Source organism: Capricornis sumatraensis, chromosome 1 (assembly GCF_032405125.1).
Source record: "Capricornis sumatraensis isolate serow.1 chromosome 1, serow.2, whole genome shotgun sequence".
NCBI lineage: Eukaryota > Metazoa > Chordata > Mammalia > Artiodactyla > Bovidae > Capricornis > Capricornis sumatraensis.
Window position 1 is genome coordinate 262,661,242 of NC_091069.1, and position 13,130 is coordinate 262,674,371.

Sequence of the window (13,130 nt, forward strand, 5' to 3'; positions counted from 1 at the left end):
GCTCTTTTTTTATCTTCTTGTCCACAATTAGCCCCAGCTGCACATTTATTTCTGGCCCTTTGTACATTTGTTGTATTTTCTTGCCTGAGGAAGGTGTGTCTAGATGCAAGCACAGCCGCAGAGGGCCCCGGGGCGCAGGCTCGTCTCCCCGGGTGTGAACGATTTTACAGCTTCTGTTTGTTTGTCCTTTCAGGTGATATCAAGATTATCAAACAAATCGACAGTCTCACAGGTACGGCTTTTTGCCAAAGAGCAAAATATTTATCTAAAATTTCTGGGATTTCCAACAAATCTGTTTCCCCCTTGAAGATTTTATGTATTCACCTTTGACTTCCACTAAAACACTTCCCAATGAGAGATGTGGTAATTGACTTTCCTGCATTTGGGAACAGAAAGATGGAAACTCATAAATCTTTTTAAGGGCCTTATTGGTATTGTTAAAAAGTAGTTTGTCACCAAAACCTGCCCAAGATATCAAAGTCCTGAAGTGTTCATCCTAGTAGAATTGAGCTTGTAGTCAGTCTCAACTTTTCAGAACCATCCAATTTCATGGAAAACTTCCCCCCAAACAGTGGCTTGTCACATTTATAACCTAGACTTTTATTGCCAATCATCCTGTGCCAGGAGCCCTGTGCTGCTGCTGCTGCTGCTGAGTCACTTCAGTCGTGTCCAACTCTGTGCGACCCCACGGACTGCAGCCCACCAGGCTCTGCTGTCCCTGGGATTCTCCAGGCAAGAGCACTGGAGTGGGTTGCCATTTCCTTCTCCAATGCCTGAAAGTGAAAAGTGAAAGTGAAGTCTCTCAGTCCTGTCTGACTCTGTGCGACCCCATGGACTGCAGCCCACCAGGCTCCCCCGTCCCTGGGATTCTCCAGGCAACAGCACTGGAGTGGGCTGCCATTTCCTTCTCCAATGCCTGAAAGTGAAAAGTGAAAGTGAAGTCGCTCAGTCCTGTCTGACTCTGTGCGACCCCATGGACGGCAGCCCACCAGGCTCCCCTGTCCCTCGGATTCTCCAGGCAGGAGCACTGGAGTGGGTGCCATTGCCCTCTCCCTGTAAACGGCTCCCTTCCTTGCCTTGTTCTCTTCATGAAACAGAGCCCCCCCACCCCCCAACTTTCACACACACTCAGAGGCACACAGACAAATCCAGCTGAGTAACATGTTATAGAGATGCCGACCCGGACTGAAGACGGTTGGAGGTGGGGAACAAACTGAGCTACTATCGAGGAACATCTTTAAAACCCTAAAGCTTCTCGGTGCCGTCAGCCACGGTTCCCTCTGGCACTGACTGTCTTTCGTCTCCCTTCTCTACAGAATCCCTCCTCAGGAACTAGGAAACTTGTCCCACCTGTAAACGCTCCTCAACAGGCATCCTTCCCTCATCGCTGTACCTCTTTTCTGCCAACCCTTTCCTATATTCACTTTCTTGTCAAGAGAAATTTAGCCTTCTTTTGGATTTTCCAATTTGAATTCTTCGCCCCTCCGCAACACTCTAAAAATGAACATCCCTTCCAAGAATACACCACCCTTAACTTTCAAAAAAAATTCTGTATTTTTTGTTCATTTGCAGAATCAAAGCCACTAGAATAACGGGGGTTTTAATAAAACACATATTTATTTGTCTCTGATAGATTAGGCCAGAGGTGGGCAATGAGACAGTGTCAATCGGGTCTAGAGATTTCCTTCTTGCTCATGATCCTTAACACATGCCCTCCTTCTTTAAGACTCCTCATTCTCATGTGTCTGCTCCAGACTAGAACCTAAGTAAAGGTAAAGAGCGAGACAGGCGCTCCCCTTCTTCCAGGAGCCTTCCTGAAAAGTCCTTGACTGGCCCACTATACACTACCTTCCCAGAATTTGGCCTCATGCCTAAACCACACGGCAAGGGAATGTCGAAAAAGTGATTTTGGGGCAAGGTGCATCAGTTCAGTCGATCAGTCGTGTCTGACTCTTTGCCACCCCATGAATCGCAGCACGCCAGGCCTCCCTGTCCATCACCATCTCCCAGAGTTCACTCAGAGTCACATCCATCGAGTCCGTGATGCCATCCAGCCATTTCATCCTCGGTCGTCCCCTTCTCCTCCTGCCCCCAATCCCTCCCAGCATCAGAGTCTTTTCCAATGAGTCAACTCTTCCCATGAGGTGGCCAAAGTACTGGAGTTTCAGCTTTAGCATCTTTCCTTCCAAAGAAATCCCAGGGCTGATCTCCTTCAGAATGGACTGGTTGGATCTCCTTGCAGTCCAAGGGACCCTCAAGAGTCTTCTCCAACACCACAGCTCAAAAGCATCAATTCTTCAGCGCTCAGCCTTCTTCACAGTCCAACTCTCACATCCATACATGACCATTGGAAAAACCATAGCGTTGACTAGACGGACTTTAGTCGGCAAAGTAATGTCTCTGCTTTTTAATATGCTATCTAGGTTGGTCATAACTTTCCTTCCAAGGAGTAAGCGTCTTTTAATTTCATGGCTGCAGTCACCATCTGCAGTGATTTTGGAGCCCCCCAAAATAAAATCTGACACTGTTTCCACTGTTTCCCCATCTATTTCCCATGAAGTGATGGGACTGGATGCCATGATCGTTTTCGGAATGTTGAGCTTTAAGCCAACTTTTTCACTCTCCTCTTTCACTTTCATCAAGAGGCTTTTTAGCTCCTCTTCACTTTCTGCCATAAGGGTGGTGTCATCTGCATATCTGAAGTTATTGACATTTCTCCCGGCAATCTTGATTCCAGCTTGTGCTTCTTCCAGTCCAGCGTTTCTCATGATGTACTCTGCATAGAAGTTAAATAAGCAAGGTGACAATATACAGCCTTGACGTACTCCTTTTCCTATTTGGAAACAGCCTGTTGTTCCATGTCCAGTTCTAACTCTTGCTTCCTGACCTGCATACAGATTTCTCAAGAGGCAAGTCAGGTGGTCTGGTATTCCCAGCTCTTTCAGAATTTTCTACAGTTTATTGTGATCCACACAGTCAAAGGCTTTGGCATAGTCAATAAACCAGAAATAGATGTTTTTCTGGAACTCTCTTGCTTTTTTCATGATCCAGCGGATGTTGGCAATTTGATCTCTGGCTCCTCTGTCTTTTCTAAAACCAGCTTGAACATCAGGGAGTTCACGGTTTATGTATTGCTGAAGCCTGGCTTGGAGAATTTTGAGCATTACTTTACTAGCATGTGAGATGAGTGCAATTGTGTGGTAGCTTGAGCATTCTTTGGCATTGCCTTTCTTTGGAACTGGAATGAAAACTGACCTTTTCCAGTCCTGTGGCCACTGCTGAGTTTTCCAAATTTGCTGGCATATTGAGTGCAGCACTTTCACAGCATCATTTTTCAGGATTTGAAGCAGCTCCACTGGAATTCCATCACCTCCACTAGCTTTGTTCGTAGTGATTCTTTCTAAGGCCCACGTGACTTCACTTTCCAAGATGTCTGGCTCTAGATTAGTGATCACATCATCATGATTATCCGGGTCATGAAGATCTTTTCTGTGCAGTTCTTCTGTGTATTCTTGCCACTTCTTCTTAATATCTTCTGCTTCTGTTAGGTCCAGACCATTTCTGTCCTTTATCGAGCCCATCTTTGCATGAAATGTTCCCTTGGTATCTCTAATTTTCTTGAAGAGATCTCTAGTCTTTCCCATTCTGTTGTTTTCCTCTATTTCTTTGCATTGATCGCTGAAGAAGGCTTTCTTATCTCTTCTTGCTATTCTTTGGAACTCTGCATTCAGATGCTTATATCTTTCCTTTTCTCCTTTGCTTTTTGCCTCTCTTCTTTTCACAGCTATATGTAAGGCCTCCCAAGACAGCCATTTTGCTTCTCTGCATTTCTTTTCCATGGGGATGGCCTTGATCCCTGTCTCCTGTACAATGTCACAAACCTCCGTCCGTAGTTCATCAGACACTCTATCTATCAGATCTAGGCCCTTAAATCTATTTCTCACTTCCACTGTATAATCATAAGGGATTTGATTTAGGTCATACCTGAATGGTCTAGCGGTTTTCCCCACTTTCTTCAATTTGAGTCTGAATTTGGTAATAAGGAGTTCATGATCTGAGCCACAGTCAGCTCCTGGTCTTGTTTTTGTTGACTGTATAGAGCTTCTCCATCTTTGGCTGCATAGAATGTAATCAATCTGAGATCGGTGTTGACCATCTGGTGATGTCCATGTGTAGAGTCTTCTCTTGTGTTGTTGGAAGACGGTGTTTGCTATGACCAGTGCATTTTCTTGGCAAAACTCTATTAGTCTTTGCCCTACTTCATTCCGCATTCCAAGGCCAAATTTGCCTGTTACTCCAGGTGTTTCTTGACTTCCTACTTTTGCATTCCAGTCCCCTATAATGAAAAGAACATCTTTTTTGGGTGTGAGTTCTAAAAGGCCTTGTAGGTCTTCATAAAATCGTTCAACTTCAGCCTCTTCAGCTTTACTGGTTGGGGCATAGACTTGGATAACTGTGATATTGAATGGTTTGCCTTGGAAACGAACAGAGATCATTCTGTCGTTTTTGAGATTGCATCCAAGTACTGCATTTCGGACTCTTTTGTTGACCATGATGGCTACTCCATTTCTTCCTAGGGATTCCTGCCGCAGTAGTAGATATAATGGTCATCTGAGTTAAATTCACCCATTCCAGTCCATTGTAGTTCGCTGATTCCTAGAATGTCGACGTTCACCCTTGCCATTTCTTGTTTAACCACTTCCAATTTGCCTTGATTCATGGACCTGACATTCCAGGTTCCTATGCAATATTGCTCTTTACAGCATCAGACCTTGCTTCTATCACCAGTCACATCCACAGCTGGGTATTGTTTTTGCTTTGGCTCCATCCCTTCTTTCTTTCTGGAGTTATTTCTCCACTGATCTCCAGTAGCCTATTGGGCACCTACTGACCTGGGGAGTTCCTCTTTTGGTATCCTATCATTTTGCCTTTGCATACTGTTCATGGGGTTCTCAAGGCAAGAATACTGAAGTGGTTTGCCATTCCCTTCTCCAGTGGACCACATTCTGTCAGACCTCTCCACCATGACCTGCCCATCTTGGGTTGCCCCACAGGCATAGCTTGGTTCATTGAGTTAGACAAGGCTGTGGTCCTAGTGTGATTAGATTGACTAGTTTTCTGTGAGTATGGTTTCAGTGTGTCTGCCCTCTGATGCCCTCTTGCAACACCTACCATCTTACTTGGGTTTCTCTTACCTTGGGCGTGGGGTATCTCTTCACGGCTGCTCCAGCAAAGCACAGCCACTGCTCCTTACCTTGGACGAGGGGTATCTCCTTACCACCGCCGTTCCTGACCTTCACCGTGGGATAGCTCCTCTAGGCCCTCCTGCGGTTGCACAGGCACCGCTCCTTGGGATGCTCCTCCCGGGAGGAGCAAGGTGCATCACTAAGAGTAATTTAAGAAATAAGCCGAGATTATGTAAATATCCCAATACTATCTGTAGAACCTGCCCAAATGTAAATATTTTTTCCATTTTCTTCATGACCATCCTCATCATCACAAGGACAAGCATTTAATTAAGCACATTCACTGGAGAAGGAAGTGGCAATCCACTCCCATACTCTTGCCTGGAGAACCCCATGGACAGAGCCCCCTGGTGGGCTACAGCCCGTGGGGTCGCAGAGTCAGACACGACTCAGTGAGAGAGCACAGCACAGCGAAATGCATATCACTAAGGGTTTAACATGCTGTACCTCGTATCTAATTTTCCCTCACACTATTGCCAGTTTACAGATGAGGAAACCAAGGCTTTAAACGGTCACATTACCTGGTCAAGGTTGCAGCTGGTAAGTAAGACTTTTAGGACCATGTGACCAAAAATGCATGAATCCAACCACGAGGCTTTATTCTGCTTTCCTTTGAGTCAAGACAGGTTTGACTGACTCATTCCTGAGTTTGAAGTAACTATCCCAGCAAAATGTCACAAGCTCACTTAGAGATTCCTTTGACTGTGGGAATTGCCCCATGGGAGCTTTCGTGAGAAAGATGAGAGGGAAATGAAGAAATGGGTCAAAGAGAAGGGCAAGAAAGGTCTGTGGTTAAATTTTGTGGCCATATACACACAGGTGAGCCCAGCAGCACGAGAGAGAGGGTGTTTCTTCATGGATGGCCCAAGGAAGTAACTGGTGCTCCTCCTGCACAGAAGCTGCCTGTGGGGCTGGTGCTTAATAATTTAATAAATTTGGGTACTGTCTGCAGTGACAGTCCAGAAATAACTTCTTGCTATAAATTGCATTGGCCGCCCTGATCACAACTGGTAGTATCTAAACAACTGGTCCAACGTGCCAAATCTCCATGACGAAATGGAAGTATGAAAATTAAATCAACTTGTAGAAGTACACGCATCTTATAGGTTACTAGTCAGAGACTCTCTTAGAACCAAGGGAGCCTCCCTGAAACAAAAGCATGGTTAATTGCCAGTGCAGATGGAAACAGAAGCCCAATTAGAGAATATGCTCATTGATGTCGATAGGTTTGCTCTGTCCTGTCTTTAGCTGGATGACCTCATTGTTCTTTTCCACAATACTAGTGTGTGAATGTTCCTCTCAATTCCACATGGGTCCACCTTTTGTTAAAAGCACAGAACTTTAAAATGCTGTGGGGAAAAACCAAAATAAAGGCAGAACCATGACTATTGAATAAAGGGGCTTCCCTCACGGCTCAGATGCTAAAGAGTCTGCCTGCAATGCGGTAGACTTGGGTTTGATCCCTGGGTCAGGAAGATTCCCTGGAGAAGAAAATTGCAACCCACTCCAGTACTCTTCTTGCCTGGAGAATTCCATGGACTGTAGCCCGCCAGGGTCACAAAGAGTCGGACACGACTGAGCGACTAAGCACGTTGAATAAAGACCGAATGGCATTGCATTAATTAAAATATTTGCAAATAGCTGGAAAGATGAGTCTTTCCCTTTCTTCAGGAAATTTTAACCCATGAAATTAAAATACACAAAAAATCTTTCTAAGTGAACTGATAATTTTGCTTATGAAAGCTTTGGTGTCCACTGAATGGGCCTGTCAGTCACTATAGATTCAAATTCATTTGGGATTCTCCACGGCAAGAATATTAGAGTGGTTTGCCATTTCCTTCTCCAGGGGATCTCCCCAATCCAGGGATCGAAACTGGGTCATCTTATGCATTGCAGGCAGACTCTTTACCAGCTGAGCCACCGGAGAAGCCCGTATACACACACACACACATATATATGTATAACTATTACAGTAAAGTTCACACACCAGTGAACCAAGTGTTTATTAAGGTGACGTAATAACCATAACACCTCGTGACATTTGATTAGTGCTCTTAGATGTTTACTGTTCATTTTAGTTTTATTAGAAATTGTGGATAAGAAAGTATGAAAGTCACTGAGGCACAGGACAGTGAATGGACCTTTTGGGGAAGGGAAGCCACGTCTGGGGCAGAACAAGAAGCACGGACTCTTGCAGGAACTCTGCTGAGGGCCACCAGTCTGCCTGCCCCTGCAGCATCACCTCTTCTGTCCTTGCCCATGCTCTCCCTGGCTTCTTCTAGGCCTGTGAGGCTGAATGGCCCCAGGCAAGGACTCTGCGTAGGATTTGGCAAGACCAGCTCCTTCCTTTCCCAAGGCCCTTCACAGGGAGCAGATCACAGCATTTGCTGTATTTCCCACCACCTGACTTGTGGGAACCAGGAGAACCGAGGAAACTTCTCATCTTCTTCCATCTATGATACAAAATAGGAAAAAGCTTTCTTCTCCATGGTAACATAATTCTGCTGGCTGGTCTCCACAGGAAGTTCCACTGAGGACCCTGTAGCTTTAAAATATCAAGGCCCAATCAAGCTAAGTGAAATCAGTCAGACAGAAAAAAGACCAAAACTGTATGAGATAATTTACACCTGGAAGCATCTAAAAAATACGACAGACTAGTGACTATACCCCACAAGAAGCAGACTGGCAGACACAGAGAGCAACTGTTGGTCACCAGTGTGCAGGGGGAGGGTGAGCTTCGGGGTGGGGGAGCTGGGCGGCAGACTGTCGGGTATAAAATAAGCTACGGGGTGTATTGCACATGAGGAATACAGCCAACACGTTACAGTAACTGTAAGTGGAGTGTAGCCTATAAAAATTGTGGCTCATATTACATATCTGTGAATTACATGATGGATTTTTATATAATATCAACCATCATTCAATAAAAATAAAATGATAAGGATACATGAAATTAATTAGTTAGTTAATTAAACTATCAAGGTCCAAGACTTCTCAATAAAATTGAAAATGTCTTATTCCTAAAAGTGTGCCATCATACACTATTATAAATGACAGGCTGCTGAAAAGCCTGATGCAAACCTGGTAAAATGCACCTTTCGCCTAGCTCCCATAAGAAGGTTTAAAAGACCAAACAAACAAAATCACCTAGCAGAGATCAGAAACTGGGAGACTTGAACACCTGAATAAGTAAAAGCCAAGTCTGTGAAGCCTTCCCTTGTAGTCTCCCGGGGAGCTGACTGTTCAGATGGGAATTACTGGTGAATGATGCATGCCTCTGAAAAGCTCTTCACGTCTGTGCTCATCTCTGTCATCCTCTGCTTCAGTCGGAGCCCAAGGGAAACGGCAGTATCAAGAAGAGACTGCCGTCCATCGTGGAAGACGAGGAGGAGGAGGACGAGGGGGAGGAGACAGCCTCCCTGTCCCCCGTCTACACCAGGGGACCCGCCTCTTCTCGCAGCAAGCGGCCTGGAGGCGGTAAGAGCTACCTCGGCTTAAGCCTGAAGCAGCTGGCCTCGGGAACGGTGCCGTTTCACTCACCTATCAGAGTCTCCAGTTCAAACTCCCCCAAAACCAAGCAGGAGACGGATGCCCCAAACTATGGCAAAAGAAAAGAGAAGCACTTGAAATTGCAGCTTTCAACTTTGAACAGCGCTGGACCCCCAGACCTCAGTCCCAGGTAAGAGCTTAGTTCACAGAATCCTTTCCCGGTGGAGGTGGCTGCTTTTGCTCCCCACTGGCACCTGGCTAGAAAATTACTTAGCCTTCTGGACCTTTCTACCATGCAAGTTCCTAGCCTGGAGGCTTCAGCTTTCCTAAGTTTTTCTGTGCACGTTTTGACTCTGTAGTGGAGTGTGGGCAGAATGAGAATAAATCATATTAGTCATATTTCCAAAAGGGCCCATTAAATGGTCCCCATTCCTTCTCTTCTCCATTTATTCATTTAGCTCTACCTATTTTTATATACTTGAGCGGGTTGCCGTATCCTCCTCCATGGGATCTTCCCAACGCAGGGACTGAACCCGCGTCTCCTCTGACGTCTGCATTGGCGGGTGGGTTGAGCCAGTCCGCCAGTGAGCCACCTGGGAAGCCCCAACCGTGCACACGCTTTTATAGATGTATATTTCTACACTGTGATTTTATAATTTATAAATTTCTGATAAAAGTGAAAGAGAGGAAGTGAAGCTTATATCATTATCCCCCAATATCTGAAACGTCACCAAAAGTTTCACAGGGCAGTCAGTGGAAATGATAAAGAAAATGAAGTGCTGGTCTTCATTTCGCATAGTATTTGCTTCACTTTTGTGGGCAACTGAAGCTTGGTTTTACTTCCGGCCTCTTCATTAGGTAATATGGGATGGTTCTATTTTTAATTTAAAACATTCACTCTAGGATCCACTAAAGATGACTGAGACAGCAAAAATTCCTGACTCAGAAATGTGAAAGAGGTAGTGTGGAGCATAGCAGCTAATTTGAAAAGAGACATAAGAAAAGCCATATTAAATGACTTCGATTCCCGGATACTCAGCTGGGTAATTTTTCATTTTCTGTTATGGTTAGTCTTTTCAGGAATCTTATAAAGTAGTTCGTATTACCTCAGCTATAAACTTATAAGAAGTGTATTTTGAAAGTTAAATAGTTTGTCTAAAATTTCAAAAATTTGAGTTCTGAAATATAGATTCAACGTCTGTTTTTCTATTTATAAGGCAAGAGCTCTTTCTGATATACTATATATTGGTTACTCTCTTGAAGAATATAATTTATCCATTTAGAGAAAATAGTAAGGAAAAAATAAGCAAAGCAGGTTTAGTGAAAAGTAGATGGATATTAAATGTTCAGAAATTCAGCTGGAGATGGTAATTTGAAATCTCAGCTTAACTGTTCTTTATAAAGTTTCTCTAACATGAAAAAACAATAAATTTTAAATAGGGGGAAAATGTATCAGAGCTGGAATATAAAGGTTCATGTACACCTGATTCTACACTTATGAAAAAAAAAGTTTTGTTTTATTTTATAGACAGAGAAAGGTTTTGAGAACATGGCAAAATGTGAATGGTAGTAATGCATGACAGATGCTTTTTTTGATATTTTGATTGTATGTTTACATTTTCTACAATAAATTCATGTTTTTAAAAAAATTATGACTGGATTAGATATTCACCAAGGAAAGAAGATTAGCTACAGTCCTAGTAGTCATTGGCACCCCACTCCAGTGTTCTTGCCTGGAGAATCCCAGGGATAGGGGAGCCTGGTGTGCTGCAGTCCATGGGGTCGCTAAGAGTTGGGCACAACTGAGTATCTTCACTTTCACTTTTCACTTTTCACTTTCAGGCATTGGAGAAGGAAATGGCAACCCACTCCAGTGTTCTTGCCTGGAGAATCCCAGGGACAGGGGAGCCTGGTGGGCTGCAGTCCATGGGGTCGCACAGAGTCGGACATGACTGAAGTGACTCAGCAGCAGCAGAAGTAGTCATTTAAATACAGTTCTTCAACTGTCACTTTGGAGTTTCATCTAAGTCTAGAGAAAAGTTACCATTAGGTTAAAACTCTCTAATTCTAGATAGAACAGTAAATTAATATGAATTTAGATAAGAGGACTTCTGTAGCTAAGCTTTTGAATCTGAGAATAAATAAGAATCTAAAATCTATAGAAATATGACATGAAATAAAATTGTGAGACACACAAGTATTTCTAAAAATCCCAGTAGCCACGTATTTGAAAAGTAAGCACACACATGCACACGTGAAATTATCTACTAATAATTTAATGATATGGTTTATTTGATTTGAGATGCCTCAAATATTAGCATTTCAAATGTAAACAGTATAAAAAATTACTAGTTAAATAACATAATGTTTTTACTAAAATCTTCAAAATCCAGTGTGTGTTTTACACTTACAGCACGTCTCATTTTCACATTTCAGGCACTCAGTGGCTGGATAAGGCTAATGGCTACCATGTTGGTTAGCACAGCTCTAGAGTGTCTAGAATTTAGAAATTTAACACAAGATTTTTTAACTCTTCTAGAAGTAACTGTGACCCATGAACATAAATGCACAACTAGCCAACCCTCATTATCTTAAACAGGATTGTTGATGGAATTGAAGATGGAAACAGCAGTGAAGAAAGCCAGACTTTCGACTTTGGCTCTGAACGAATCAGACCAGAGCCCAGAATTTCTCCTCCTCTTGGAGGTAAGCTCTATATTTAGTCTTCTCACAAGGAGTGACATTTCTTTGTAACTTGTAATATTTGGCTTTTCACATCAGGTGGCCAAAGTATTGGAGCTTCAGCTTCAGCATCAGTCCTTCCAATGAATGTTCAGGGCTGATTTCCCTTAGGGATGGACTTGTTGGATCTCCTTGCAGTCCAAGGCTTTCCAGAGTCTTTTCCAGCATCACAGCTTGAAAGCATCAGTCCTTTGGTGCTCAGCCTTCTTTGGGGTCCGACTCTCCTGAACACAGGCAACCCCAAATAGTCACGAGGTGTGAGGCCAGCAGCCTTTTGCCAGCTCCCTCCGCCCTTTCCCACCTGGCTCCGATGTCCTTGTGTGAGGCTCTCCTGCTAATGAGTGAGTCCTTCCACGGGCAAAGCCCAGCACAAGAAAGACTTCTGAATGTGCAGTTCTGGGGGTGTGTTGCCACTTGGTAGAATGCCAGTCTTCTATCCCAGTCAGCACCTCTTCCAGGCACCCGTCATCTCCTGGGGAGACGGGCAGATGAGACCCCTGGTGGGCTGACGGTGGGTAGGGATGGAAGAGAGGAATGCGGATGGCAGTCAGCAGTTCTCATGCATTCAGGGAATGGACTTTAACGTGCTGATACCACTCTGTTTGGAGCCAGAGGCACAGAAGTTATAGGTCTGGTCAAACAGGTGTGAGCCTTTGCTATGGAAGCTGGTGGTGGGTGCCCCCGGGAGTTCTCCTTGCTGGGTCACAGGACATCACCGTGGCCGCCCGCCTGACAGTCCTGGTCCGGCCCCCTTCCACCCTCCTCCTCTCGCTTTCCCAGCGTTCACCCTGACACTCATCCGTTCAAGCAACAGGCGCTCCTGACTGCCTCCTACATGCCTCTCATTTCTGTCTGAGACTCTGTCCTTTCTGCCACCACCCTCTCCTTGCCTCATTCATCTCTTGCCTGCTTTGCTACCAAAGTCGGTTTCACTCTGTTCTCCACACAAAAAGCGGACTATTCAAAAAAAAAAATACAAGTCTATTCTTACTACTTTATTCCTGTGCTTAAATTCCTGAGATGGGCCGCCATTGCCTTTAGTGTGAAAGTCAAACTTATTGCATAATTGCTTTTTGAATGTCTCTTTTCTCTGCTTGGAGAAGGAAATGGCAACCCACTCCAGTATTCTTGCCTGGAGAATCGCCCTAGACCCAAAGCTCCAAGAGAGTCAATATGTTTTCTTTATTTCTGTCTCCTCTAAAGGGGAGCTTCCCTGATAGCTCAGTTGGTAAAGGATCCACCTGCAGTGCAGGAGACCCCAGTTCGATTCCTGGGTTGGGAAGATCCCCTGGAGAAGGGATAGGCTACCCACTCCAGTATTCTTGGGTTTGCCTGGTGGCTCGGCTGGTAAAGAATCTGCCTGCAATACAGGTGGCATGGGTTTGATCCCTGGGTTGGGGAGATCCCTTGGAGAAGGAAAAGGCTGCCCACTCCAGTGTTCTGGCCTGGAGAATTCCATAGACTGTATAGTCCATGGGTTGCAAAGAATCAGACATGACTGAGTGACTTTCACTTCACTTCACCTCTAAAGGAGGTCTAGCCTACTGTAAGTGATCTCGTATTATTCACTGAATGAAGACATTAACTTTGCAAATATCTCTGTAAAAGGAGCTTTTACCACTCGGCCACTTCAGATTGTTTTGAACAACTTTT

The 13,130-nt window shown here is 44.4% G+C and overlaps 1 protein-coding gene across 1 annotated transcript in view; it reads left to right on the plus strand.

Annotated features, from left to right (window-relative positions):
• KCNH8 (potassium voltage-gated channel subfamily H member 8) overlaps positions 1-13,130 on the plus strand; it is a 471,946-nt gene that overhangs the window by 419,028 nt on the left and 39,788 nt on the right. The window contains exons 12-14 of the mRNA XM_068978142.1: positions 194-232; positions 8,573-8,925; positions 11,335-11,441. Coding sequence (XP_068834243.1) covers positions 194-232; positions 8,573-8,925; positions 11,335-11,441 — 499 coding nt within the window. The remainder of the gene's footprint in view (positions 1-193; positions 233-8,572; positions 8,926-11,334; positions 11,442-13,130) is intronic.